The sequence below is a fragment of the Dipodomys ordii genome, unplaced genomic scaffold, assembly GCF_000151885.1.
Source record: "Dipodomys ordii isolate 6190 unplaced genomic scaffold, Dord_2.0 Scaffold123, whole genome shotgun sequence".
Taxonomy (NCBI): domain Eukaryota; kingdom Metazoa; phylum Chordata; class Mammalia; order Rodentia; family Heteromyidae; genus Dipodomys; species Dipodomys ordii.
In genome coordinates this window covers 1,177,804-1,205,769 of record NW_012267339.1, presented here as the reverse complement: position 1 = coordinate 1,205,769, position 27,966 = coordinate 1,177,804, and the positions used below count along the sequence as shown (strand labels likewise).

The 27,966-nt window shown below is 38.5% G+C and overlaps 1 protein-coding gene across 2 annotated transcripts; it reads left to right on the top strand.

Moving 5' to 3' along the window:
* The first annotated feature begins 420 nt into the window (after positions 1 to 420).
* On the top strand, positions 421 to 27,682 carry Nudt9 (nudix (nucleoside diphosphate linked moiety X)-type motif 9). 2 transcript variants are annotated; one of them, XM_013029861.1, is made up of 8 exons: positions 421 to 523; positions 13,895 to 14,134; positions 15,105 to 15,200; positions 17,521 to 17,607; positions 19,792 to 19,903; positions 21,651 to 21,797; positions 23,409 to 23,493; positions 27,191 to 27,682. In XM_013029861.1, the coding sequence occupies exons 2-8, from the start codon at positions 13,938 to 13,940 to the stop codon at positions 27,355 to 27,357; spliced, it is 891 nt and encodes a 296-aa protein (XP_012885315.1). In that variant the 5' UTR covers positions 421 to 523; positions 13,895 to 13,937; the 3' UTR covers positions 27,358 to 27,682. The 2 variants fall into 2 exon arrangements, with proteins under 2 accessions (XP_012885315.1, XP_012885313.1); XM_013029859.1 differs by lacking the exon at positions 421 to 523 and adding an exon at positions 3,076 to 3,435.
* The last annotated feature ends 284 nt before the right edge of the window (positions 27,683 to 27,966 follow it).

Genomic DNA, 27,966 nt, shown 5'->3' with positions numbered 1-27,966 from the left:
TCTTCCTCTTTTTTTTCTTTCTTTTCTCCTCTTTTCTTTCCTTGTGTACCAGTCCTGGGACTTGAACTCAGGCCTGAACAATGTACCTGAGCTTTTTTTTCTCAAAGCTAGCTCTCTGCCACCTGAGCCTCAGCTCTATTTCCAGCTTTTTTTTTTCCTTTTGATTAGGGCGGGGGTGTGGGTGTGGGTGTGGGTGATGATGCAGGTGTGTGTGTTGGGGGTGGGGGTGGGGAGAAGGTGTGGATAGGTGGGGCAAAGTATGGCCACACAGGATGGAACCTTAGAGCCTGGTAACCTCCCAAGGTCTGAAGGAGAGACACTGCAGTCCAGGATGTGACCTCAGAAAAGGGGGAGGTAACTACCTCCAGGTGTGCCAGTCACCCAACACAGGTGCTGGGTGAGACTTCCTGCTTAGAAAACCGGGTGGATAGTTTGCCTATGTAAAGGCTGGCACAGGGACTGGCACTGGGACCTTCCCAGGTGGACTAATACTATCAAGCCTCCTGAGTATCTGGGATCACAAGTGAGTTTAAATAATCATGCTTAATTTATTGGTTTCCATGGGGTTTTGCTAACTTTCTACTCAGGCTTATTTCTTTCTATGATCTTTCTGGTCTCTCTGTCTCCTAAGTACTTAGAGTACAAGTATATAGGTGTGAGTTACTGGCTTTGATAAAAAAAAAATACATTGTTATCAAAGAACTGTCAGCAACAAACAAAGGCAAAACTAAAGTGATAAGGAAAGGTTTATTGAAGGTCTGTTGCCATAACGACCAGAAAGTGGCAGAAATTCTCCAGCTGGAGAAGAAACTAAAGAGGAGTCCCTGTTTATTTTTAAATTTGTATTACTATTTTATTATTGCAAAGGTGATGTACAGAGAGTTAAAGTTACATAAGTCAGGTAAAGAGTACTTTCCTTTTTTGGACAATGTAGCCCCTTTCATTCTCCCAGTTTTCCCCTCTAGATTTTTTTTTTTTTGTACCAGTCTTGAAGCTTGAACTCAGGACTTGCTCTTTCTTTTTTACTCAAGGGGAGTATTTTATCACTTGAGCCATACCTCCAATTTCAGCTTTTTTTTTTTTTTTGTAATTTATTGGAGATAAGAGTCCCATGGGTTTTCCTGATCAGGCTGGCTTTGAACCTTGATCTTCAGACCTCACCTTCCTGAGTAGCCAGAATTACACATATAAACCATTGGTGCCTGTCTCCTGAGTATTTTTTTTTAATTTTTTATCAGTGGGACAATTTTTTAAAAATATTGATTACTATGGTGTTTCAAACTTCAACATCTTTTCAGCATAAGAAAATTGCTTCTTATAAAACACAAAAATTAACATGCCTGATCTTGTCTAGAGATGTTTTTAATGTTTATGCTAAGGTAAAGGCAGAAATGGTTCTAAGATGTGCCTAGGCTATCTGAATTTAATTGGCATTTACCCAGAGACAAAGCTCTATGTTTGTGATTGGAGGCAGTGCTGCAAGTTGAAGCCAGACTTCACCTCTTACAGGGACTGGGGTTTATTGTGAGTTTATCTCCCTGGGTATTTGCATATCTAAGGAGAGGCTATCCAGTCCTCCAAGAAACTGTAGTAGACTTGTCTGAAAGGGTAGAATTTATCATTGTAAGTCTTTTAAACTAACTGCTCTAAGAAAGGCTAAGGGACTAATTATTGCCTGCCATCAGGTTTTGGCTGAACAAAAGAGCAAATTGTCTCGACTTTGTTTTTTCAGGCATTTTAAGGAATCCTTGGGTCATCCCAAAGACAGGATTTTGAATGTGTGGAAGCATTACTAGTACTGGCCGCATGCACGTGTCAGTGCGGAAAGCTGCACAGTTATTGTAACAGTTCTGCAGTTTGCAGGATAGTGGCTGTTAAAATTTGATTAATTTGACTTGTAAGATGATTAAGTTTTAGAGTACGTCTTGTCATACTGTTAAAACAGTAAATTGTATACCTGAAGTTTATACATTTTCAACATCTGTAAATGAAATGGTAATAAATGAAAGCTTTAGACAACTTGGGTTTGTAATAGGTACTGAAGATTCTTTTGCTTTTGAAAAGCACTGACTCTCTGAATTAATTAAAAGCAGGTGAGAAGTTTGGCATCTCAGTCTCTGATTTTTGTAAATGTCTTTGTTTTGAGCCATTCACCTTGCATGCATCTTGGAATCCCAGAAAGTGAGGTCTGATAGCTTTATTGGGAGGGATGAAGGAATCTGCCCCCAAGCAAAAGAAGAGCAGAGCCTCCCAGCAGGGACCATACACCAGGCAACAACGGTTTTCTTACTTATAGCAAAGGGATCCCTTCAGACAGCAGGCACTTCTCAGGAACCCCTTCTAAGCCCAGCAATCAGAAAATGATCCATTCTGCATACCTCTCAACCTTACACCAATTCTTTTTCTACTTAAGCCTAAGGTACAGGTCTGAACCCTGAAGATGGGTTAAAGTGTTTTCTTGCCTGGCCTATCATGCCTTAATAAACTTTTCGCTTTCATCTTTAGTCAGTGTGTTGGAGTGAGTGGCCACCCGGAGTTTGGTCCTGGAACCTAAAACTCTGGTTTGGACACTCTACAACTGAGAATTAAGTTTTGCCTTATGAGTTTATCATTCAAGCTGTGCCTATCTTACGATTTACCTACAATGTCACAGGTTTCCCAGGGCCACAGCCAGGCAAAGCCTCGTGAAATTAGCAACAACATAGAATGACCTGGGTTTTTTGGTTTGGGGTTTTTTTAAGGAGGAGAAACGCCTCAAGATGCATGGATTTGATCTGATTTCTATCTCTTCCTGTAACGACGTTATTCAAGATATGTCTAGGACGTCCAGTTATAGAAAGCCAGGGCCTGCAGACAGCTCGCACATTCCTTCCCTTTGAGTTTTCCCTTTTTTTTCCAAGCCTCTACTCTTGCACAGTTTGGAAAGTTCTTCCATCTGGTCTCAAGTACGTCGGCGCCGACTGGGAAGTTCGCCAAGTACGCCTGCGCGTTTGGACGACCGTAAAGCAAGGCGCCACTCCGCCTGCGCGACTTTCGTTTTGCGGCCGGCTCGGCCGTAAAGCGCCGTCGCGCCGAGCCGTCCCGGGGCCTGTGGCCGGCGTTCGGGCTGCGGGTGCCCGAGCCCTGGGCGCTCTTTGTGGATGTGGGCTTCCGCGGCGCGCCTGGGAGAACGCCGGGCGGTTACTTTGCGGGCTCGCGGCGTCGGTGCGGTTAGACCAGGCAGCTAGTCCCTTCCGGGACCGGGAGGGCGGCCGGGTCCTCGTGCCCGTCGGATCCCCGGAGCCGGCTCGGGCCGCGGCGGGCAGAGAGCGGCCCGCGCCGGGCGCCGATGGCCGCGCGCCCCCTGGGAAGCGCTGTTGCCGCCGTGTCTCTCTCGGTGGCCCTGGCCTCCGCCACCGTCGGGTCGTCGGTGTGCCGCCCCAGCCCGTCGTGCAGGTATTCCCGCTCCCACCGCCGCCTCCCGTTCGCGAGGCCTTGGGCGGGGGGTGGGAAAGGAAGCCCTAGCCGCAGGCCAGCTTTCCAGAAGGCGCTGAGATAGGTCAGCCTTTGGAGGAAAGGATCAAACCAGTGATCAGGGCCTTTCTGGACTTCGCCTCCCTCCCTCTCCCCCCCCCCCAATCCTCCTCCCCTCCCTTGTGCCTCCTCTCTTTCTCCTAGGGTTTGAACTTAGGGACTTTAACCCACAGCAGGTGCTCTATCACTTGAGTATGCCTCCAGCCCGCATTTTAGCCGGCTGTTTTGGAGACCAGTCTCAGGCTGGCTCATTTTGAAATTTGCGGTCGGCTATGAGTCACCAATATTATGGATCACAAGAGTTTTCAGTATCCCAGGTTTGGGCCGGCATATTCTTTTTGATGACTACTTACCACGCGTAATGGAAATGCTTGTCAGCTTGTTAATATAAGCAAGCACACGGCTCTCTTTATATAGGAAGCCTGGTAGACCGTTGGCCCTTGGTACTAGGTTGCCTAGACTGGAAGATTTCAGTTGAGGGAGTGTGAGAGCAGGTACAGGTAGGTGAACAGGACTGGAGCTCCTCTTCTTTCCAGACTTTATGAAATTAAAAAAAAAAACTTTTGACTTTATCTTGGGGGTACACGTAAATATTCCAACTTAGTTTTGAGGGTGTAGAAGGAGGCAGATTATTGACTGGGTCAGTAACCACCTAGGAGCTTTATGCCCATTGACTTCATACACTGAGTTTTTCAGAACTTCTCTTGTAGAAATGGTATCCCTTCCTCACACGTTGGTGTGTATTTTAAAATTATTTTCTTCTATTCTGTCTATCTTCCATCTTGCTAACATTGGTTAAAACCTCTCATTCACTAGTGGTGTCCTCTCTGCCACTGTGAATTTGTTTTCCTTGTGTACGTGTTTGCCTTTCAGTGGAAATTAGGAGAGAGAAAGGAACAGGTCTGTCTGCTCTGGAAGTTACGAATGCTATTTTTGTTATTCCCCCCACCCCCCATAATGTAAAGCTGCTCGGTAGTTACTCTTCATTTTAATGCTGAAAACGCTAATAAGGTATCTGAAGAACCAGAGACTTCATGTAGTTGCACAGAAAAATAGCCAAAAGTTAAGCCAACTTTTTTTGTGTGTGTCAAGTAACTGATATTAATACTGCAAAGCATCTTGGGAGAGGCAAAAGAAATGTAGCACCAAAAAGTAGCTCAAGCCCAATGTCAGTGTCTCAGGTCTATAATCCTAGCTACTCCGGAGGCTGAGATCTCAGGATCTTGGTTCAAACCCAGCTGTGTAAGAAAGTTGAGATTCTTATCTCCAATTAAGCACCAGAAAAGCAGAAGTGGAACTGTGACTCACATGGAGAGCACTAGCCTTGAGCAAAAAAGTTGAGGGGCAGTCCCCAGGCCCTGAATTTAAGCCCCAGGACCCGCACAAGAAAAAAAAAAAAAAAGCTTCAGCTGGCCTGGAAAGTTGTATGTAGCTAAGCTACATTGATCTTGTGATCCTTCTGCTTCAGCCTCCTGTGTTTTGGGATTATAGGCAATGTACCACAATGCCCTCCATAGTATTTGTGATTTGACTAGAATCTTTCAAATGTCTTTTCTAGGAAAAAAAGTTCTCTTAGGACAATCATTGGTGGAGAATATTTTACATTTCATTCCTTTGCTTACATATAAATTGTGTGACCTAAAAATGGCATAGACATAGTATAGCATAATGTTGAGAGCCTGGAATTTGGAGTCAGTTTGCCTGGATTTAGATTCTTTGTGTGACCTTTATTTAATCTCTTGGCCTTAATGCACATTCTTCCAAAAGAAGGTTAATAGTACCTAAACTTAAGAGTGTGAGGATCAAATAAGTAATAATACATTGCTTAGAAGTTTACTACTTCTAAGTAGAAAACTGGTTTTTACTTTGCAGCATGTATTTTATCCCTATTTAATATCCAGTGGGGCCCCATGTATTTCTTGTTCCTGTTCAGTAATGCAATAAAAAAAGGCCTAGGTTATGTACAATAAGTATTTTTTTTTTTTGGTCCAGACATGGGGCTTGAACTCTGGGCCTGAGCGCTGTCCCTCAGCTCTTCAGCTCAAGGCTAGCACTCTACCACTTGAGTCACAGCACCACCTCTGGCTTTTTTCTTTTTGCTTATGTGGTGCTGAGGAATCGAACCCAGGGCCTCAGGAATGCAAGGCAAGCACTCTACCACCGAGCCAACTTCCCAGCCCCACAATAAGTATTCTTAATCTGATACCTTTTGGTTTCTTAGCTTGAACAGTGGACATAACATTAGTACTTCTCTGTGTGGAAAGTTCAGTATTTTTTTTTTTCCTTGTGACATTTGGAAAAGTAAAAAAAAAAAAAAAAACTTAAAAATTGTTTTGGTGCTTGGTTGGGATAGAGTAGTATAAAAGTCAATTTCCTGTGTACATATTTTTTTCCTGGTCTAATTGAAAGGCTCCCTCTATAAGCTAAACTTTGCTTTTAGTAACACATGCTTGCTCCTTTTCTCCTCCTTCCTCAATGTTCTGACTTCCCTCACTCTCTCCTTCTTTTCCTAATTTATTATTTTTTCTTACTATGTAGTTTATGTTAGGCAGGAACTGGTTAATAGTTGCCCGAGGGCTGAGATTACAGATGTATGCCACCATGCCTGATAGTCTGCCACTTACTAATAAAATTAGTTACAGTCAAATATTCTACCTTACACAAATGTTAAGTTTCTGGAGATAATAACTTACGGATCAGATGATGATTCTAATATTTTCCCCATACAGAGTGAGTACAAACAAGTAACAGTTACTTCAAAACCTGTAAGTGTGGTGAATGAAAGAGAACGGCTTAATTACGCGTAGAGCTATAAACACACAAGAAAGAAACCAGTTAAAAATCAAGGGAAAGAAAAAAAATTGACATTTCCTCTCCAATGTTGTCATACATTTTGGTAGTGACCCTAAATGACTTGAAAACTTAGGTTCATGCAGAAGTCTACACACAGATGTTTTTAGGAACTTTATATATAATTATGAGAACCTAGAAGCAGCCATTTGTACAAATGTAAGTGCTGATGTCCTTCAGTAGGTGAATGGATAAACTAGTATATCCAGAAAATAAAATGTTACTTAGTGCCAAGACATAAAAACAAGAGGTTTTTCTTTGTTGTTGTTTTAAATATACTATATAATTTATTTTTTCTAATGTGTGTGTGTGTATGTTTTCCCTCTGTGGCTTATCCCATTGTCCCTGTATTTGATTTTGGTGCCCCGGGTATTGTAAACATGTTTCTCTGAATTAGGGAAGGTAATTAGGGAACAACAAAATGGTGACAAAGTACAAAGGGTGAACCAGTGCAACAGTGATACTCAAGACAATATGTTAGAAATGAACTGCACAATTTGGGGGGAGGGAAAGTGGGAGGAAAATGAGGGAGAGGATGACAAGTTGGTCAAGAAATTTGCTTACTATGTGTGTAACTGTAACCCCTCTGTACATTACCTTGACAATAAAATTTTTTTAAAAACTAGCAAGCCATGAGGAGATATGAACACTATTATATGCATATAAGAAGCCAACAGGCTGTATGCTTCTAACTATGATAGTTCTTGAAGGCAAAACTATAGTGGTATTAAAAAGATCAAGAATTGGGAGGGGTTAGATTAGTTGGGAAAGCACTGATAGCATAGATAGTTGCTTTTTAAGTGCATTTTCTTTGTGTGTGTGAATGCTGGTCCTAGGGTTTGGACTCAGAATCTGGGTGCTATCCGTGAGCCTTTTTTGCTCAAGGCTTTTTTGCTACTTGAGGCATAGATCTACTTCCAGTCTTTTGGTGGTTAGTTAGAGTTAAGAGACTGGTGTACTTTTCTGCTGGTGCTGGCTTTGAAGCACAATTCTCAGATCTCAGTCTCCTGATAGCTAGGATTACAGGTATGAGCCACTGGCTCTTAACTCTAAGAGTGTTTAAAAATGTTTGTTTATGGGGCGGGGAAGATGGCTCAGTGGTGGAGCGCATGCCTTGCCTGCCTGAGGCCCTGGGTTCGATTCCTTAGCACCACATAAGCAAAAAGAAAAAAGCCAGAAGTGGTGCTGTGGCTCAAGTGGTAGAGCACTAGCCTTGAGCTGAAGAGCTGAGAGACAGCGCCCAGGCCCAGAGTTCAGGCTCCACGACCAGCCCCCCCCCCAAAAAAAATGTTTGTTTATTGTGTATATTGGTACTGGGACTTGAACTGGGGGCCTCGTTCTCTCACTTGGCTTTTTCAATGGCAAGGCTGGTGCTGTACCACTTGAATTACATCTCTATTTCCAGTATTTTGCTGATTAATTAGAAGTAGGAGTGTCACAGACTTTTCTGTCCTGGTTGGCTTCAAACTGATCCTCAGATCTCAACCTCTTGAGTAGTTAGGGTTCTAGAGGCATGAGCCACCAGGTCTGGCTACATGATCCCCCCCTTCCCCACCCTCCATTTAGGGGGCTTGATCTTGGTCTGGGTGCTGTCCCTGAGCTCAAGCACTTTACCATTTGAGCCACAGCTCCACTTGTGGAGTTTATTGTAGGTAAGGTATCATGGGCTTTCCTGCCTGAGCTGGCTTGGAACCAAGATCCCTCAGGTCTTAGCCGCCTGAATAGGTAGTATTACAGGTGTGAGCCATCTGTGCCTGGCTTGGTGTTTTTTTTTTTTTTTAAAGCTTTCTTTTTTACAACAGTTTAAGTTCACAGCAAAAGGGAATGGAAATTACAGAAATTTTCCATACAGAAATTCTTTACAATAACATATTAACTTCTCTGTATATAATGTACCTGTAGAATTGTACATTTATACCATTTGTTGAACCTTTACCACAAGTTATGTCAGAGTCCCATAGTTGATATTAGGGTACACTCTTGTCCATTATGAGTTTGGGCACACGTGTGTGATTACATTTTCATCATTATTTACTATGTACACAAACGTTGAGCAGTCAGAATGTATGATGTGCAATATTTGAATGTCAGTTAAGAACTTTAATCTTAAATTTTCAAATGAAAAATCAATACAGATGTGAATATATGATTTGACCAAAGGGTGTAAATTTGTTCATTCATGAACCCTATTATGGTGCTTATGTGATAGTCTTAATTCTTTTAAAAATTTGCTTCACTTTCTCCTTGTTTTTAATGTTTTTATTCTTCCAACCCTTTTTCCTTTTTAGTTCTATTCTCCTTTTCTATCCTTCCTCTTCCTCTTCTTTCTTGCTCTTTTTTCTTCCTGTTTCCCTTCTACCTCAACTCATTTCAGTAGTGTATTTTCTAACTTACGTTATATGGGTTATATGAAGATAAGGAAATTTTAATTTTAATATATATTTTTTGAGTTTTTCCTATGTCCATAGAATATAACATAGACATTTAATGTTCCCAGCACCTCCTCCAAGATAACCACATCCTAATCCCTGGAACCTTTTTGTATTTATTGTCCATGCTGAGTGCCATGGCTCATGCCTGTAATCCCAGCTCACGAGCCTGAGATCTGAGGATCTTGGTTAGAAGCTAACTCTGGTGGTAAAGTTCATAAGAGTCTAAACTCCAATTAACCACCAAAAAGTTGGAAGTGGAGCTGTTCCTCAAATGGTAGGTAGAACCCTAACCTTGAGCAGAAAAGCTTAGGGACAGTGCCTAGGCCTAGGAACTGCTTCCCCCCCCCCTCCAACACACACACACACACTGTTGCCTAGGCCTAGGAACTGCTTCCCCCCCCTCCAACACACACACACACACACACACACACACTGTTGCCTAGGCCTAGGAACTGCTTCCCCCCCTCCAACACACACACACACAATGTTGCCTTACATGAGAAAAGAGACTGTGTAGATATGATTAGGGTTAAGGACTTTATGATTTGGAAATCACTCTTGACTATCCATGTGTACCTGATCTAATTGAACTTGTAAAATGGGAAAAATGTTTCAGCTCTGGTCTGAAAAAGACTATTAAGAAGTAGTCACCTACTTCTTAATAGGTGGCTTTGCGTCTAAAGAGTAGGAGCCACGACCCTCTGAACTCTTCATATAGGTGGTAGCTTTGCTGATGAAGTAAGCTTTAGCCCAGCAAGTTTTATGTTGGAATTGTACAGAAATATTAAGATATACAACATATTGTTTTATGGCACAGAGTTTATGATAATTTGTGATAGCAGTAATAGACAACTCATTTTTACTCTCTCAAACAAAATAATTGTTTTATAAAAATGAAAATTGCATATACTTCTGTAACTTGCTTTTTTTAATCATATGAATGTAAAATCACCTGATACTATTTTCAGTAGCAAGAAGTTTCATCCACATTTGTTCCTTCTTTGTATCTTTTTTCATAATGTTTTTCCTATGGTTGCGAAGTGATATTATGGTTTTGACTTTATTTTTCTAATCATTAGTGATGTTGTATCTATTCATGTGTTTGTTGGCAATATATATCTTCTTTGGAGAAACATCTAACATTTTTTGTCCATTTTGTAACTGGATTCTCTTGATGAGTTGTAGGGGTTCTTCATGTGTTCTGAATATTAACCAATGCCTTATAGATGATTTGCATTTTTTCCCATTTCATGGGTTTCTTTTCATGCTTTCCATATTGCTTTTTTTTTGTTGTTGTTGGTCATGGGGCCTGAACTCTGGGCCTGGGCGCTGTTCCTCAGCTCTTCAGCTCAAGGCGAACGCTCTACCACTTGAGCTACAGCGCCACTTCTGGTTTTCTGGTGGTTTATTGGAGATAGGAGTCTCACGGTCTCTCCTGCCCGGGCTGGCTTTGAACTGCGATCCTCAGATCTCAGCCTCCTGAGTAGCTAGGATTACAGGCGTGAGCCACCGGCGCCCGGCTCCTCTTTTCATGCTTTCATGACCTTGTGTCCTTGATATAGAGACGTTTTAAATATTTTGGTATGTAATTTACCTGTTTTTTGTTTCTTATGCTTTGAGTGTGATATTTAAGACATTATTGCCAGATCAAATATTATGAAGGTTTCCAGTGTAAGAGTTTTATCAGTTTAATTCCCATATTTAGATTATGTTTTTATTTATTTATTTTTTTTTACTTGTCTCTTGGGCTGCTGTGTGTTGAACATAGAACCTCACATCTGCTAGAAAGTACTTGACAACTAAGCCATACCTCCAGCCTTCATTCAATCTTAGCTACTCTATATGAGGTATAAGGTAATGGTGTAAGATTAGGGGAAGGTTCTCCTTACATGCAAATAATGTTTTCCCACTATCATTTGTTGGAAAGACTGACATTTCCTCATTGAATGATCTTTGCACCGTTTTTGAAAACATTTGGCCTTAGCTGGGAGGGTTTATGTCTGGTCTCTATTCCATATTTATGGAAACATCATCCTAGCTTTATAGTATATGTTTATATCAGGAAGAATAAGACCTTAAACTTTGTTCTTTTCTTTTTTAAGCTAATTCCGACTATTTGAGCTTCTTTGAGATTCCATAAGGAACTTTGGATATAGTTTTCTAGTTTTAGAAAAAACAAGTAGTGCTTACATTGCATCTGTAGCTCATCACTTTAGATAGTATTGCTAACTTAAGTCCTCAGTCATTACAAATAGAATGTATTTGTTGCTGTCTTATTTCTTTCAGTGATGTTATGTAGTAGTCATTGTGCAAGAGTTTTGCTTTCTTGGTTACGTGGAATTTTTTTGGTCAGACATGGGACTTGAACTCAGGGCCTGGGCCCTGTCCCCAAGCTCTTTTACTCAAGGCTAGCACTTTACCACTTTGGACCACAGCGATACTTCCAGTTTTTGAGTGGTTAATTGGAGGTAAGTGTCTCACAGGAATTTTTCTACCTAGGCTGGCTTTGAACTCCAGTCCTCAGATCTTAGCCTCCTTAGTAGCTAGGATTACATACTTGAACCACTGGTGCCCAGCTTTAACTACTTTTTATGTGTTAAATTCACTTATTATAACAGTTTTTTTCATGGACCGTTTTTTTTTTGTGTGTGTGTGTTTGTGAGGGTGTGATTGGCAGATAGAGATAATTTTACTTCTGACCTTTTTTCTCCTTGTTTAATTGGTCTGCTAGGACAATTCATCCATATTGAATGAAGGGCTTATTCTTGATCTTAGAAGAAAATTAATTCATTAATTACCAGAGTATTAGCTCTGAGCTTTTCATTTATAGTCATTATTGTAATGTTGAGGTAGCTCTTCCATTGTATTTTTTTAATCATGAAAGGGTAAACTGTGTGAAAAGAATTTTCTGTATCAATTAAGCTGATTATGTGTTTTTTTTTTCTGTCTTGTGGCATGTTGATTTTTACTGATTTTTGTATATGGAACCATCTTTCCATTTCAGCAATAAGTCCCTTGGTCATGATGTCTGATCTTTTTAGTGTTCTGTGGAATTCTGTTAGTATTTCTTCTTCTTTTTTCTTTTTTTCATTTTCTTTGCCAGCACAGAGGCTTACATTCAATGCCTTGTGCTTGCTTAACTTGCTTGCTCATAGCAAGAACACCTTCAGTACAGCTTTTTGCTGTTTCTTGTGGAGATGAAGTCCTACAGACTTTTCTGCCTGGGCTGGGTTTGAATTTTGATCCTTGAGATCTCAGTGTGCTGAGTAACTAGGATTACAAGGCTCTGATGCCTGGTTTGTCTTTTTTATACCACTATCAAGTGTATTGGTTTGTATTTTCCTTGTAATATCTTTGTTTACTTTTGGCATCAGGATAATGCTAGCTTCCTAAAATGAGTTTGGAAGTACTCACTCCTCTTTAATTTCTTTGAATTGTTTAAGCAGGATTGATTCAAATTCTTTAAATGGTGGCACTCACAAATGAAGCCATGGTTTGGACTTTGTGGATGTTTGGGACCATAGCTTTGTAGGAAATCACCTTTTATTTGGAATCCTGTATAAATTTGCCAATTGCCATACCATGTCTACATTTTTCTTATGGTTTAAGAAACAGTTGAAGGTTATTGATTGCATTTAGTTGACATGTCCCTTTAGTTTTTGTCTTATCTGGAAAGTTCTTCCATCTGTGCATACTTTCCTGACCTTACCAGTTTTAAGAATACAGACATTTAGTCTGTAAGGTATATTAACCTCATGTCCAGATTTGGGTCATTAAGGTAAGGTATATATTAACCTCATGTCCAGATTTGGGTCATTAGTTGTCAGAAATGATTGTTGCTGGGTGTTAGTGGCTCATGCCTATAATCCTAGCTACTCAGCAGGCTGAGATGATTGAGATTCAAAGCTAGCCCTGGCAGGAAAGTCCTTGAGACTCTTATCTCCAACTACTCAGTAGCTGGAAATGGTGCTATGGCTCGAAGTGGTAGAATGCTAGCCTTGATGACAAAAGCTCAGGGACAGTGCCAAGTCCCTGAGTTCAATCCCCAGGACCAGTGCACGCGCGTGCGCGCGCGCACACACACACACACACACACAGAGTTGTGTGTATATGTCTCAGTATCCAATTCACTATTCATCATGGTCAAGTGAGTGTTTTCCTATCAACCGTTTATCTAAGAAAGGCAAATTGAGGGGCCTAGGAAGGTGACTCGGGTAGAATGCTTGCCTTGCATGCATGAGGCCCTGGGTTCGATTCCTCAGCACCACATAAGCAGAGACAAGCTGGAAGTGGCACTGTGGCTCAAGTGGCAGAGCACTAGCCTGGAGCTGAAGAACTGAGGGACAGTGCCCAGGCCCAGAGTTCAGACCATGACTGACCAAATTAAAAAAATAATAATAATAAGAGCAAATTGACTAGTATGGTATGAGAAGGAAAAGAGCTGTCATTACTTTACCATGTCCTGGAAGCCACCTTTTCTTTAAATGTCTTATTAGGGGTCATCAGGAATGTTATTTTAAATATTTTAGGCAAGAGAGACATGAAAAATTTTGAGTGTATGTAACTAGTGTGAATGTACTATACAATTATTTCATACTGTTTAAATTTTGTGTTAGTGTATATATATATATATATTTATCAGTCTGCCTTCAAATGATATTACACTAACTGCTTCATATTCAGTGTAAGAATTTTACAACAATGCAGTTTCATTTTCCTATTTTTGTATGCTTTTTTTGCTGTACATTTTATTTTTGTTAGATTTACTTTTTAAAAATGTATTCCTTCATATAAACCCAAAATTTTATTCCACAGTTATTTTTATGATTAAGTTCTTAAAACAAATTTCCCCTTCTAAACAGATAAGTGAACTTGTGTTTTTTATCCTCAGCTAAAATCATGTGGTAGCTACATTAATGAGATTTAATTACTAAAAAATAGGTTTGGAAACCTCAAAGCTGGGTGATGCTATATACATCATAGGTGAATTTTCTGATTTTAAACAGTTTTTGAAATTGAAAACTGTGTTTGAGTCTTTGAGTTACTCTTTAATTAATCTGTTCTGTTTTTTCTACAAAACAATTTTGTTTCCTTCCCAGAAACCCATTTTTGTCCTGTTGTTTTCATCTTAACACCAACATCATGTCTGGTTCTAATGATGCCAAAGAGAATTCTCACAACAAGGCTCGGACATCTCCCTACCCAGGATCTAAAGTTGAACGGAGCCAGGTTCCTAATGAGAAAGTGGGCTGGGTTGTTGAGTGGCAAGACTACAACCCTGTGGAATATACTGCAGTCTCTGTCTTGGCTGGACCGAGGTGGGCAGATCCTCAAATCAGGTGAGCAAATCAGCTGATATTAGCTACATATAGGACTTTTAGAAAAGGTTATGATTACATTTGTAAACTGTCCTTTTTAGCACTTGATAAATCACTTTTATCTATGCTTGACTTCGTTATAACTCATTTTCCACATTTGTTTCCTTTCTGTACCCCCTCCCAAAATCGGTTCATGTTTGTTTATTCTTCTGGGGGTTTTATGAGGCTCTTTCCTAATAGTAAATCTATTTTGGTTCAGATAGTAGCTGTTTGTTTTGAAGTAACTGCTTATGACAGCTTTTTTTCATATGTTAACAATTGAGTTATCAATGATACATCTCTTTTGTTGCTGCTGTTTTTGTGGAAATGGGGTTTGAACTCAGAGATGCATGCTTGCTAGGCAGGTGTACCCTGCTGCTGAGTCACACATCCAGTCCTATTTTTGCACAGATTATTTTGATATAAGGTCTTATGTCTGGGCCTATGTCTAGACTGAAATCCTTTTTTGCTCTTGCTATAGATGACATAACAGATGTGAGCCACAGCTTCCTATAGTTTGGATGACAGGTATACACAACCAATCCCAGTGACTGATTGAGAAGCAGTCTCAAACTTTTTGGGTGGGTTTGCTTTATACTTTGATTCTGCTGATTTCAGTCTCCCAGATAGTAAGGCTAACATCCTTTATGGTATTTTCTAATGTAGCTAGACTTGAATTTGAAGTAGTGAAAATATTTTTCAGACTCTTTCCCAGATTACTGTGAATAAGATGGTGAGAAGTTAGATTAGTGTAAAAAAAATAGAAAATGGATAGGTAAAGGATGAGGCAGGGAGAGAGACAGAGGTAGAGAGCTATATACATTCAAATATATATGTATTTGAAAATAAAAAGTAACACTTAAAATGTGCTGTTTCAAGGATAGTGCTTATTATGAATAACAAATTGATTTATTATTGTTTTTAAAATTTTATACTGATGTTCTTCTTACAGTGAAAGTAGCTTTTCTCCCAAGTTTAACGAAAAAGATGGGCATGTTGAAAGAAAGAGCCAGAATGGCCTGTATGAGATCGAAAATGGAAGACCTAGGTAGGTACTAGAAAAGAAGCAGTAAAGGGTCTTCAAAAGGTAAAATGAGTTAATATTTATTATGTAATTGAATGCACTGAATATAACATGAAACTATATATGTAAACTCATTAAATCTTCATAGAACTCTAGGTGGTTACTTTTAGCTCTACAGGTAAGAATGTAAGCACTTTGCATACAGCTAGTAAATAGCAGAGGCAGGATTTGAATGCATCGTTTTGTAATTTCATCTTGAAGGTAGAAATAATTTAAATAATTATTTGAATAAATTAATAAAAAAGTTGAACATTATATTTTTAGTAGGTGTTTATTAAACAAGATAATGCCAAGAATTTATCTTTTAGTAATGAAGTTTGAACTCTAGCCTCACAGTTGGCTAGATAGGTGGTCTATTACTTAAGCCACGTCCTCAGTCCTGTTATTATTATTTTTTCTAATGCCAATACTAAGGCTTGAACTCAGGACCTCGGTGCTGTCCCTTATTTATTTAGTATTTATTTATTTGTGTTGGAGTGGAAAAGCTACATTAGTGAGGCCCAAAGACCCAATGCACATTTGGCATAAACTTTACTAGGTAAATTTTATTTTGCTCTTAGCTTTTTCACTCAAGGTTGACACTTTACCCCTTGAGACAGCTCTACTTCGGCTTTTGGGTGATAAATTGGAGATTAGCTACTCACAGAGTTTCCTGAACAGACCGGACTATGATCTTCAGATCCCAGCTTCCTGAATAGTTAGGAATATAGGCATGAGCCAGTGTCACCCAGCTCCCAATCCTGTTTGTATACTTTAAAAAATGATTCTTTTCTGTTGCGTATGGTAGGATATATGTATGGTATGTGTATGGTATATGTATGATATGTATGTGGTAGGATATATTCGAGTGCTTGGGAGACTGAGGCAGGAATATTGTGAGTTAGAGGCCAACCAAGGCTATATAGCAAGACCTTATCTTAACCCATCTACCCTCAATATTCAAGTCATTTTCTGTACATCTTTAAACTTTGCTTATTTCTTGTAAGACGACATAACAATGAGGGAGATAGGTTGAAAAGATAAAAAAATAGATTAGTAATATTATTTAATAATAAAATACTAAAAGATAAAAAATTACCATGACTCTATATATAGAGAAGCAGCTCAGTTGTGATTATGCCTTGTAAAGATGCTGCAGAGTCTGTGTTCTTAGTTCTTCTAGGACAAGGAAATGATAGTGTTCTGATTTCAACCCAATCTTTCACATTTGCTTAGTTCTTTCTTTGTTGTTATATACCCTTCTATGTTATTGAGTCCTTCAAGTCAAACTCTTGGATGTAACTTAGTCCTTACATTCTTTTCTGGGTAAAATATATGAATGTATATGTATATAAAAGGATAGGTACAAAGCCTGTGTTAGAAAAGCAGCTCTCTTTAGGAAAAGATATAATTGGAAATCTATCAGGATTATTTTGTCATGCCTCTTCTTTTCTCTTACTCTATTGGCTTCATTTCTGTCTTTGTAAGCAACCTTTTCTGCTTCTTAGGCAATAGTAGTCTATATTTCTAGTTTAGTTTCTGATTTACAGATCATAAGACTTGGTCATCTATTGAAAACTAACATTTTCTCTATTTGAAAAGAGTTATTGTCAGCTGGCCAAGTTTCTTGTATTTCTGTTTATTTGCAAGTCTTGCTGAAATATTTATGAGTCTAGTAAAAGCAATATAAAAATGCAGTCATAAGAGCATGTATAATGGGGATGTATAATGAAAAGAGATGACTGGAAATTACATAGTGGGAAGACAAAAAATAGGATTATAAAGAGATAAGATTATAGAATAGGGCATTTTATTAGAGCATTAAAAATTGCACATTTAGGAATATTAAGTAATAATGTGTGGCATCAATAGTGATTAGTGTATATGGCTTAAAAGTAAATAAGTGTTTTTATAAAATTAAATTTGGAAATGTGAAATCTATGAAATTTAACTAATATGCTGCAAAAATCTGTGAACTCATTGAGGAAATTAAATATGTAACAAACTACTTTAACAAGAATGGTTTAGGATTCTGAAATAATGAAGTCTTATTAGATAAGGTAAAGAGCATTAGAAGAGTCTGGTAAGTTTCAAGTTTGTGTTTAGGATAAATAAGAAAACATTGTGTAACTACTTTGGAAATCAGATCTTTCTTGTGGCTCAAGTCCAAAGTTTAAAACATGAACAAAAGAAAAATTAAGTAATAGTAACAGTGTAATGAGGTTTAAGATTGCAGTGTCGGATATGTGATATTGCTTACTGACCACATTCCGTTGACTTTACAGCTTTCTTTCTTTTTCCACAGAAATCCTGCAGGGCGCACAGGATTGGTTGGCCGGGGGCTTTTGGGGAGATGGGGTCCAAATCATGCTGCAGATCCCATTATAACCAGGTATGAACCCAAATAAAACATTTTAGGAGCAAATAGCTAAGTGATCAGAAAAATAGACTGTAGCTACATTTGTGTACGTATAGATGTATATACATGTGTCTATGTATGCCTATGTGTTTGTGTATATATACACATGTATGTGTTTGTATTTATATATATTCACATGCATACATGTATACATATATAGTCACATAAATGACTTTCAAGAGACTGAAAAATTACAATAATGTATGTGAAAAATTAGGTTAGTGTTGTAGGAATAAATTAAATATTACCCACAGTTAACTCATCCGATATTTATCAAGCATTGTTTTGTTTTCAGTGATGTATAAGCATTTTAAAGGACACTAAAAAAAAACAGTAAGAATTCAAAGATTTGATTCCCTTTCATTGAAAAGCTCTGGCCCGGGGCTGGGAAGGTGGCTCAGTGGTAGAGCGCTTGCCTTGCATGCATGAGGCCCTGGGTTTGATTCCTCAGCACCCCATAAGCAAAAAGAAAAAAGCCAGAAGTGGTGCTGTGGCTCAAGTGGTAGAGTGCTAGCCTTGAGCTGAAGAGCTGAGGGTCGGCGCCCAGGCCCAGAGTTCAGGCCTCATGACCAGACCTCCCCCCCCCCAACAAAAAACCCACCTCCCCGAAAAGCTCTGGCTCATTTATAAGATGGAAATCTTGAAATACGAAAACATCATAGTATAGTCATGTGTTCTTGGCAATAGAAACATGATCTAAGAAACATCATTAGATGGTTTTGTCATTGTGTGAATAGCATAGACAGTATTTTCACCAAATTAGGAGGTGTAGGCTAGTCATCTCCACATGGTCTCAGGGTGTCATCAGGAGGCACTGTATACACAAGATATATGTAGCTGCTGCTGGAGATGCATGGCATTCTAATTCTACAGTAAAGGCTTTTGAAATAGAGGGAGTACATTTTAACTGAACAATAAAAAAAATAGTAACTATATAAACCAGTAAAACAGTTGTTATACATTATCAAGCAGTTATATACTATACATACTTGTTATGTGTTGTGTTTTTATAAGACTGGCAGTAGAGTAAGTTTGCTTATACCAACATTACTAAATGAGAGTAAGGTGTTATGATATCACTAGGAAACAGGAATCTTTCAGTGCCATTAGTAGAACTGTGGTTCAAGTGGCAGATTGTCAGCCTTGAGCAGAAAAAACAAATGGACAGCACCCAGGCACTGAGTAGTAACACCAAAACAAACAAAAACAAGAAAAAGAGCTAGGGCTGGCTTTGAATTTGATCCTCAGACTTTAGCATCTTCAGTAGCTAAGATTATAGGCATGAACCACCAGCATCTGGCTTGAAAACTACCTTTTATACCTGCTAAAACAGTGTCATACAAGCTGTTGTTCAGTATACTTGGTGAACTGCTAAGTGCAAAAGTTACTAGATTTTGTTTGTTTGTTTTTTGTTTTTACTATGTGTAAGTTCTAAAAAGGGTCCTTGGATTTTTTGTTGTTGTTGTTGGTCGTGGGGCTTGAACTCTGGGCCTGGGTCCTGTCTCTGAGCTCTTCAGCTCAGGGCAAGCACTCTACCACTTAAATCATAGCGCTGGTTCTGGTTTTCTGGTAGTTAATTGGAGATAAGAGTCTCATGGGCTGGCTTGGAACTATGATCCTCAGATTTCAGCTTCCTGAGTAGCTAGGCCTATAGGTGCATGAGCCACTGGCGCCCAGCCCCTTTGATTTTTTTTTCCTTAATTCTTTCAGTCTTTGCTTTGCATTTTGTCCTTAACCTTTTTTGGGTAACATTTTAAATATTAAAAACTGTTTATATCCTGAATTTTCATTATGGAGAATATAGTATCTGTTATAAAAAGTGCAAATGTACAATGCTGTTTTTTGTTCTGTTTTTTTTTTCAAAACTAGTTGATTTGAGAAAAATTGATATGTAATCAGTTATTAAGAAAATAATCCAGGGGAGGGTTGGGGGCTGGGAGATGAGAAGGGATGGGAAGGGGAAACAAAGGAGGAGGCTACAATGCTTGATAAGAAATGTACTCATTATCTTGCCCATGTAATTGTAATCCCTCTGTACGGTATTTTCACAATTGAAAAAAAAAAAAGGAAAGAATCTCTTTATAGTTTTTTTTTTCAGGCTTGAGATAGAAACTCAGTCTGTTTTAAGTCATTTGTGGTTTTTTGTTCTGTTCACAGGTGGAAAAGAGATAGCAGTGGAAATAAAATCTCCCACCCTGTTTCTGGGAAGAACATCTTACAGTTTGTTGCCATAAAAAGGAAAGACTGTGGAGAATGGGCAATCCCAGGAGTGAGCATTACAATTTGGTCAAATTAATGTTTAAATTCTTTTAGCTACTTCATTTTCTCTAGGGTGGACCTTACTCCATTTTTCCCCACTGCAATGGTATTCTGTCACTACCAGGAACAATGGTATTCTGTCACTACCAGGAACAAGTTTAGCATTGGTGTCATTGTAATATCTTTAGAGAAGAAGATGGACTTAGTAATTACTGCTAGTCTTGTGTTCTGGTCTTTCTGTTTGCAAGTGGGTGATTTGGAGGTCAGGATCTTCTAATAGAATCATGCATACCTCACAGATAGCATTTAGGTGTCTAGCATGTAGTAGGCACTCATTAAAGTTGGCCTATCCCAACCCTAGTTCCAACTCAAATAAAACTCTTATTAGTGTTATTTGATAAATTTTGATAAGTTGAGAGGTAATCAGAACAATAGCTTTTATACTTGCTTCTTATACTTTTACAGTTTTCCATGTCACCATGAGGAGCACTTTATTAGCCTACAGTTTGAATGCATGCTGGTGAAATATTTGAAGTGACCTTTTAAATCATTTATAATAAGTGGGGTTGCATATTTTATATTTGATGCCTTATTGTGAAATGAGATGGTTTGCTATGAGGGTGCTGCTGTCTGCAAGAATAAAGCTTTAGGCAAATTAATATAGGACAGATCATCAAATTTCACTCATGCTGAGTGCAATAGCAAAACAATGATTTCATCATAAGCTTTTATATTTTTATTGTCATTTGAAATTCTGATCAGGAAGGACAACTTGCTGTGATACAATTTTGTGTTAGTCATCTGCTCAGTGTAACTTGAGAATCTACCCTTTGTCAGCTAGTATTTTAGTAATTGAGTAAACAGCAGAATAACAATCATTCAATGCTAATATTCCAGTGAAAAGCATATAAGATAAATAGTGTAAATATTTTTTATGCTTTAAAGTTATAACTATTAAGAAAAAAAGCAAGATAGAAGAATAAGAACTTCTTGAGATCTTATATTTGAGATAGTACAGTTAGAATAGTCCTCATAGAGCAGGTGTCATTTGAATAAATGTCTGAAGGAAGTGAATAAGTGAATTGTGTACGTACCTGGGAATAAGCATTTTGGACAAAGATACTAGTAAGTGCTGACATGGAGGAATAGGGGTGACTATTATGGGCAGATAGGATTAGAAATATATACTTGCCACTCAGTCAATACTTGTGCAGTGAATCACAGCTTATTAATTTTTTAATCTTTACATTTCTATACTAGACCTGGGGCTTGAACTCAGGGCCTGGTGCTATCTCTGAGCTTTTATGCTCATGGCTAGTACTCTACCACTTGAACCTTAGCTCTGCTTCTGGCTCTTTTTTTTAATTGGTGGTTAATTGAAGATAAGAGTTTCATGGAAATTCCTTCCCAGGCCAGCTTGTAATTGTGATCCTCAGATTTCAGCCTCCTGAGTAGCTAGGATTACAAGCATGAGTCACCAGTGCCTGGACATCTACTCACTTAAAATTAAATATATATGTACATATATATTTATTATCTTTTAAGTAGTTGTACAGTCAAGTTGCCATTCAATAAAGCCCTTTATGTATACGGTTTGTTTTGATCAATGTCACCCCTTTCAATATTCTTACCCATCCCTCCCCATCCACCCTTTCCCTCACTTTTCTTAATTTTGTAGGGTATGTATTGAATTTTTTTTGTTTTTTTTTTTTGCAATTTGACAAAACTTTTTTTTTTTTTTTTTAATTTGACTTCAGGGAATGGTAGATCCAGGAGAGAAGATAAGTGCCACATTGAAAAGAGAATTTGGTGAGGAAGCTCTCAATTCCTTACAGAAATCCAGTGCTGAAAAGAGGGAAATAGAAGAACAATTGCACAAACTCTTCAACCAAGAACAATTAGTGGTAAGAAATGATGGTTCCAGGAGGGAACTAAATAATAGTCCTATAAATTAATGAAAATAGACTTCAAATTCACCTGGAACCTTCTCTGAATAAAATAGACTTCTTGTATATTTGAGATAAATATTCATAAAAGCAACTCAAGATATAGAGAGATCACTATTATAAATAGATTTGCCTTGAATTTATAGCCCAATTGTAGACCAACTTTATTATTTTTTTCCTTTTTTCCTCAGTATTTCTTTAGGTATGAGCTAATATGACAGAAAAGCTATTTTTTACTTGGTGAGGATCTATCCAACAGGAAAATCTTGTTTTCGTTTACATAAACCTCTCTGAAACATTTATATTTTAAATTATATAAAGATTTTTTTCTGGTTGGTGTCTGTTGTGGTATCATGTCTGTATTGTCTATATAGTTTGTAATTAAGAAAATGCCTTACAAGTTACGTTTCCACATATTTTAGGTCACATTTGTATTAGATGACTGCATCCAAATCCTTTTATATATTAATTGCTTAAATTTCACTATTTAGTTTTATTTATAGATCCCCTTTATTAATTAGAATAATCTACATTAAAACAAAAATGCTTAAATAATCAAACATTTTTAGAAAATGTGCAAATCTAACTGTTCTCAAATACTCTTTTTATTGCTGGTGATTGAATTTAGGAGCCCCTACATGCTTAGTACATATTCTTTTTTTTTTTGGATCCGGTCATGAGGCCTGAACTCTGGGCCTGGGCGCTGTCCCCCAGCTCTTCAGCTCAAGGCTAGCGCTCTACCACTTGAGCCATAGCGCCACTTCCGGCTTTTTTCTTATTGCTTATGTGGTGCTGGGGAATCGAACCCAGGGCCTAGGCATGCAAGGCAAGCACTCTACCACTGAGCCACCTTCCCAGCCCTTAGTACATATTCTTTTACTGAGCTATGCCCCCCCAATCTCTCTCAAGTTTTGAAATTTAAAAGTAATGAATTTAGTGAATTTTAAAATTGCTTCAAAAGAGAATATTACCCTGCAGGAATGTAAACAAGTATATAGAAGCGATGCTGAAGGCTCCATGATAGTTACATTTCTTTTTCTAAGAAGGTTTGAAGCCACATGCCAGTCCTACATTTTTTTGTTCTTTGGTGGCACCAAGTTTTGAACTCTGGGCCTTGCATTTACTAAGCCAGAGCCCTTCCACATGAGCCATGCGCCAGCTCCATTCCCCCCCGCCCTTTTTTCAGAATTTTATCCAATTAGGATCTTGTATTTTTGACCAATTCTGGTCTTAGATTACACAGTCTACTACTTATGCCTCCTGAGTAGCTGGGATTACCGATATAAATTACCATGCCTGGGTTGTTGGTTGAGATAGGATTTCACTAACTCTTTTCCCAGGCTGGTATTCAACAGCTGTCATCCTGATCCCTCTCATCCCAAGTAGCTGGGACTATAGGGATGAGCTATCGAACGCAGGTTTATCTTAACATTTTAAAGCATAATAGTCTGCATTGTTAAGTATGTTCATGTTTATGTTCCTGAATCTGATGAAGGTAACATGCTTTTGTTCTGCCTATTCCTGTTTCACCCTAGACTTTTTTTTTTGTCTTTCTCTTTTAAAAAATAGATATATAAGGGATATGTTGATGATCCTCGAAACACTGATAATGCATGGATGGAAACAGAAGCTGTAAACTACCATGATGAGACAGGTATGTATGCATGCATATATGTATGTATGTATGTGTGTATATATTTATTGCCAGTCCTGGGGCTTGAATTTAGGAATTTGGACTCTGTTCTTGAGCCTCTTGGTGCTCAAGGTTAATGCTCTACCACTTGGGCCACAGTACCAATTCTGTCTTTTTCTGAGTAATTTATTGGAGATTAGAATCTCAGATTTTCCTGCCTAGGCTGGTGTTGAACTGGGATCTTCAGATCTCAGCCTCTTGAATAGCTAGGATTACAGGCGTGTGCCCAGCTGAGACAGGTAATTTTATACTCACATTTACTATATTGTTTGGATTAGAGAATCAGGTTCAGCCACCATACTGGAGCACAACCATATGTAGACCAAGAGCTACTGATTTTAGGATAGAATTTTATGGGAGCAAAGTTGTTTGTTATTTTTATACAACACCTCTAATGCTGAAACAGTTCATCCTTCTAGGACTGAGAACTTAAGAGAAATATGTAAATGTAGTTTAGAGTGAATTGTACAAAACTGCTGACATATTTGTTATTTTGAGGTTTAAAAACTGATCCTTCAGAAGTTGATTAGTTTATGAGTTGTTTATTGTTTTTACCCCATGTCTTTTCTCTTTCTAAAAATTAAAGAAAAAAAGCTGTACTTCTAATTCCAAGATGTTTGGCATATCTGAGTTTGATTCTGTTGCTTGGCTTTGTCTCTAGACTGTTTAGTTTTGCCTTTTAGTGTACCTTGCAGTTTATTTTGGAAGTTGGACAAGATTTAAGGCAAGTAGGCCTTAGTGTAAGTAGTGTAAGGTTATATGTTTATCTGGCTAGTTATGCTGTATTTGCTTACTATAGCCACAGGTATCAAAAGCTAAAATTTACTCTGGTGTCTGTGTGTGCATGTGCATGTGCGCTCATGTGGATGTGCACATGCAGACTCACACATGCACACATGCTGGTATTGGAGCTTGAACCCCAGAGCCTATGTACTGTCTCTGAGTTTTTTCACTCAAGGCTTGAGTAACATAAGTCTGCTTCTAGCTTTTTTCTGGTTAATTGGAGAGAAAAGTCTCATGGACTTTATTGCCCAGCTTGTCTTTGAACTGTGATCTTCATATTTCAGTCTTCTGAGTAGCTAGATTTACAGGTGGGAGCCACAGGCACCTGACAGATGTCTTTGTTTTGTTTTGTTTTTGTTTTTGTTATGTGATACCAAGGAGTCAATTCCAGGGCCTCTTGCATTCTGGGCAAGCACTCTGCCACTAAGCCACATTCCCAGCCATGCCCTTGTTTTTCTCTCCAGACTCCTTAATCAGGTCTGAGATATGCTCCTCTCTCAGTAGTATCTTCCTTTACTGTAAGGTTTAGGATAGGGGAACCCTAGGAGGATCCTATGACTTTCTTTCCCTGAGCTTGTCTGTGCTCCTGAGCTGCAGCCTCCACAAGTGCTTCTCAGCTTTCCTTCTCCTTCTTTCTGCCTCAGATCACCCAGGTTAGTTGGCCTGCAGTTGGTATTTCCCTCCTCCCAGTAATCTAGGCCTTTATAAAAAAATTGTACATGAGGGCAGTGTACTTTAGATGTGTTTCAAAATTATTACTTTCTCTTCACCCTGCTGGAAGCCAGAGAGAATTTTTCTCCAGTGAGGGCTGGCAGGGTGCCCCTAACCTCAGTTCTCTGAGATCTAAGAACTGTTAATTTTTAGTTTAGCTTTTTTCATGTGATGATGACAGAGGTGACTCTTGAACTCTACATGTCAGATTACACCAATCTAAACTGCTAAAAATTTTGTATAATATTTGTATAATAGAATTAAGTGCCCACAGACATGAGTGGAAAACTGTTAATTCTGGTAAAACATGATTTTAGAGGAAGTTGTTATTTACAAAATCCAACAGTTAACTATTTGGGTTTAGATTTACTTTTCACTTCTCTCTTTCCATTGATGGCTGTATGTTGCAGTTACATGACAATAGACATAGACCCTGGTTATTTTCAAGGTAAAATATCACTGAATGCCTGGTTCATCCTGGGCTGTAATCCTCTTGCTTGTGCTACTCCATGACACTAAGGATGATAGGTATATGCTACCTGTATTCAAGCCATTGGTTGTGATGGAGTCGCTCAAACTTCTTTTCTACTTGGACTGGCTTTGAATGTCCTACCCTTGACCACTGCATCCCAAGTAGGTAACAGATTTGAACCACTTTGCCTGATGTCTCTCTCCCTTATCCTCCCCACACTCTTTTTTTGTTTTGTTTTGTTTTTAAGAATAATTGAAAGGGTTATTTCAATAAAAAAAATATATGTATGTGCTAAATGCCATGGTGAAATCCTTTGGTACAATTAATACTTAAAAATGAATGAGAGGGAGGTAGAAGGCTTGAATGGAGAGAGTAAATATGGATAAATATGGTTGAAGTACTTTACGTGCATATATGAAAATAGAACAATGGGCTGGGAAGTTGGCTCAATGGTAGAGTGCTTGCCTAGCATGCATGAGGCCCTGGGTTCAATTCCTCAGCACCACATAAATAGAAAAGCCAGAAGTGGCTCTGTGGCTCAAGTGTTAAGAGTGCTTGCTTTGAGCTGAGGAGCTCAGGTACAGCACCCAGGCCCAGAGTTCAGGCCCAATAACCAACAAAAAAAAAGAGAGAGAGAGAGAAAATAGAACAATGAAACTTGTTGAACGTGTTTTAGGAATAGAGGCCAGGGGCTTTAGAGTGATAGAGGGGGGAAGGGTGATAAGGGTACATTGTATGAAGATATGGAAATGGCACAATAAAATCCTCCTGTACAACTAGTTTACACAAATTTAAAAATCTTAAATTATCACAGACAAGAAAAGGAATAATCCCCCTTTTAAAAATTTTCCTTTTTTTAAAAAAAATTTGGCCATACTGGAGATTGAACTTAGAACCTTTGCTTGCTAGGCAGCTACTCTACGATTGGAACTATATCTCCAACCTCCTTTTTGTGTTATTTTTAAGGTAGAGTCTCACTTTTTGCCAGAGCCTGCCTGGGCTGCAATTCTCCTACTTGTGCTACCCTATTGCTAGAGATGACAGTGTGCAACACTGCACCCAGCTGTGTGCTTCTCTTATAGCTGGGATAAAGCTACATGTCACGGTACCCAGCCATTAGTGGAGATGAGTCTCTCAAACTTTTTTACCTGGGCTGTCTTAGATCCCTGATCTTGATCTCTGATTTCTGAGTAGTGAAGATTACAAGCTTGAGCCAGCTAAAGGAACAGTTTTCTTTTTGGAACCTCCACCTAATATTTGGGAAATTAGTTGAACTCAGGCATTTGGAATGTTTTGTTTTCTAATTTCCTTAACTACTAATATAGTGCTGATTTAAGTTTGTTTGTCTATTTTTGATACCATCCCTGGGACTTGAACTCAGGGCCTGGCCACTGTCTCTCAGCCTTTGTACTCAAGGGCAGCACTCTACTGCTTGAAACACAGCTCCATTTCCAGCTTTTGGTAGTTAATTGAAGATAAGAGTTTTAGGGATTTTCCTGCTAGGGCTGGCTTTGAACCATGATCCTCATATCTCAGCTAAGATATAGCTAGGATGATATGTATGAGCCATGAGTACCTAGCTTATGATTTAAGTTTATAGTAAGAACAGTTGAAGATAGAGAATTATGCTGATAATATGGATAAATAAATTCCTTTTTGTGTGTGTGTGTGTATTTTTAATTTGATGACCAGGTGAGATAATGGATAATCTTAATCTAGAAGCTGGAGATGATGCTGGAAAAGTGAAATGGGTGGACATTAGTGATAAACTCAAGCTTTATGCCAGCCACTCTCACTTCATCAAACTTGTGGCAGAGAAACGAGATGCACACTGGAGTGAAGACTCTGAAACTGACTAACATGGACTATTGCTGGTCTCAGTGTAAGCCAAAGGCCACCGAAGACCTGTGCTGAGAAGAAGGAAGTACACAGAAACCATACTATAAAAAGGTCATTTGGAAATTATTTTATTCTCTTTCAGAATGTTTGTATATAGAAGATTTTGCATCAGAATAAAATGAGCAAGTATGTTGAAATTGAACATGGAATTGTAAACTTTCTTGTAAAAAAGTTTAAAAATTGTCATATTTTACAAGTATTCTAAATTTAAGCATGGCTTATATTAAATTTAAATAACCTTTTTTTTTTGAAGAATTGTATTGAGAATAAAAATATAGACATGTACTTTCCATGTAGTCTTTGTTGGTTAGTTCTTTCCCCTTCTTATCTTCAGAGGCCTAAAGGGTGTTTGCACCACAGCAGACTCCTTGGGGGAGTCCCACCATTAGATGTGTATAGTTTAAGGTCTAATCTGATTTCCCTTCAGTATTTTCCTTCAAATGATCTTATGGACTCTGATTTAGAAACCTTGTATTTAAGCAGCTTTATAAAGAATTTTCCGTTATTTTAATCAATAAAGATTAAATTTCGTTTTTCTTTGTGGGGCCTGAACTCTGGGCCTGGGCACT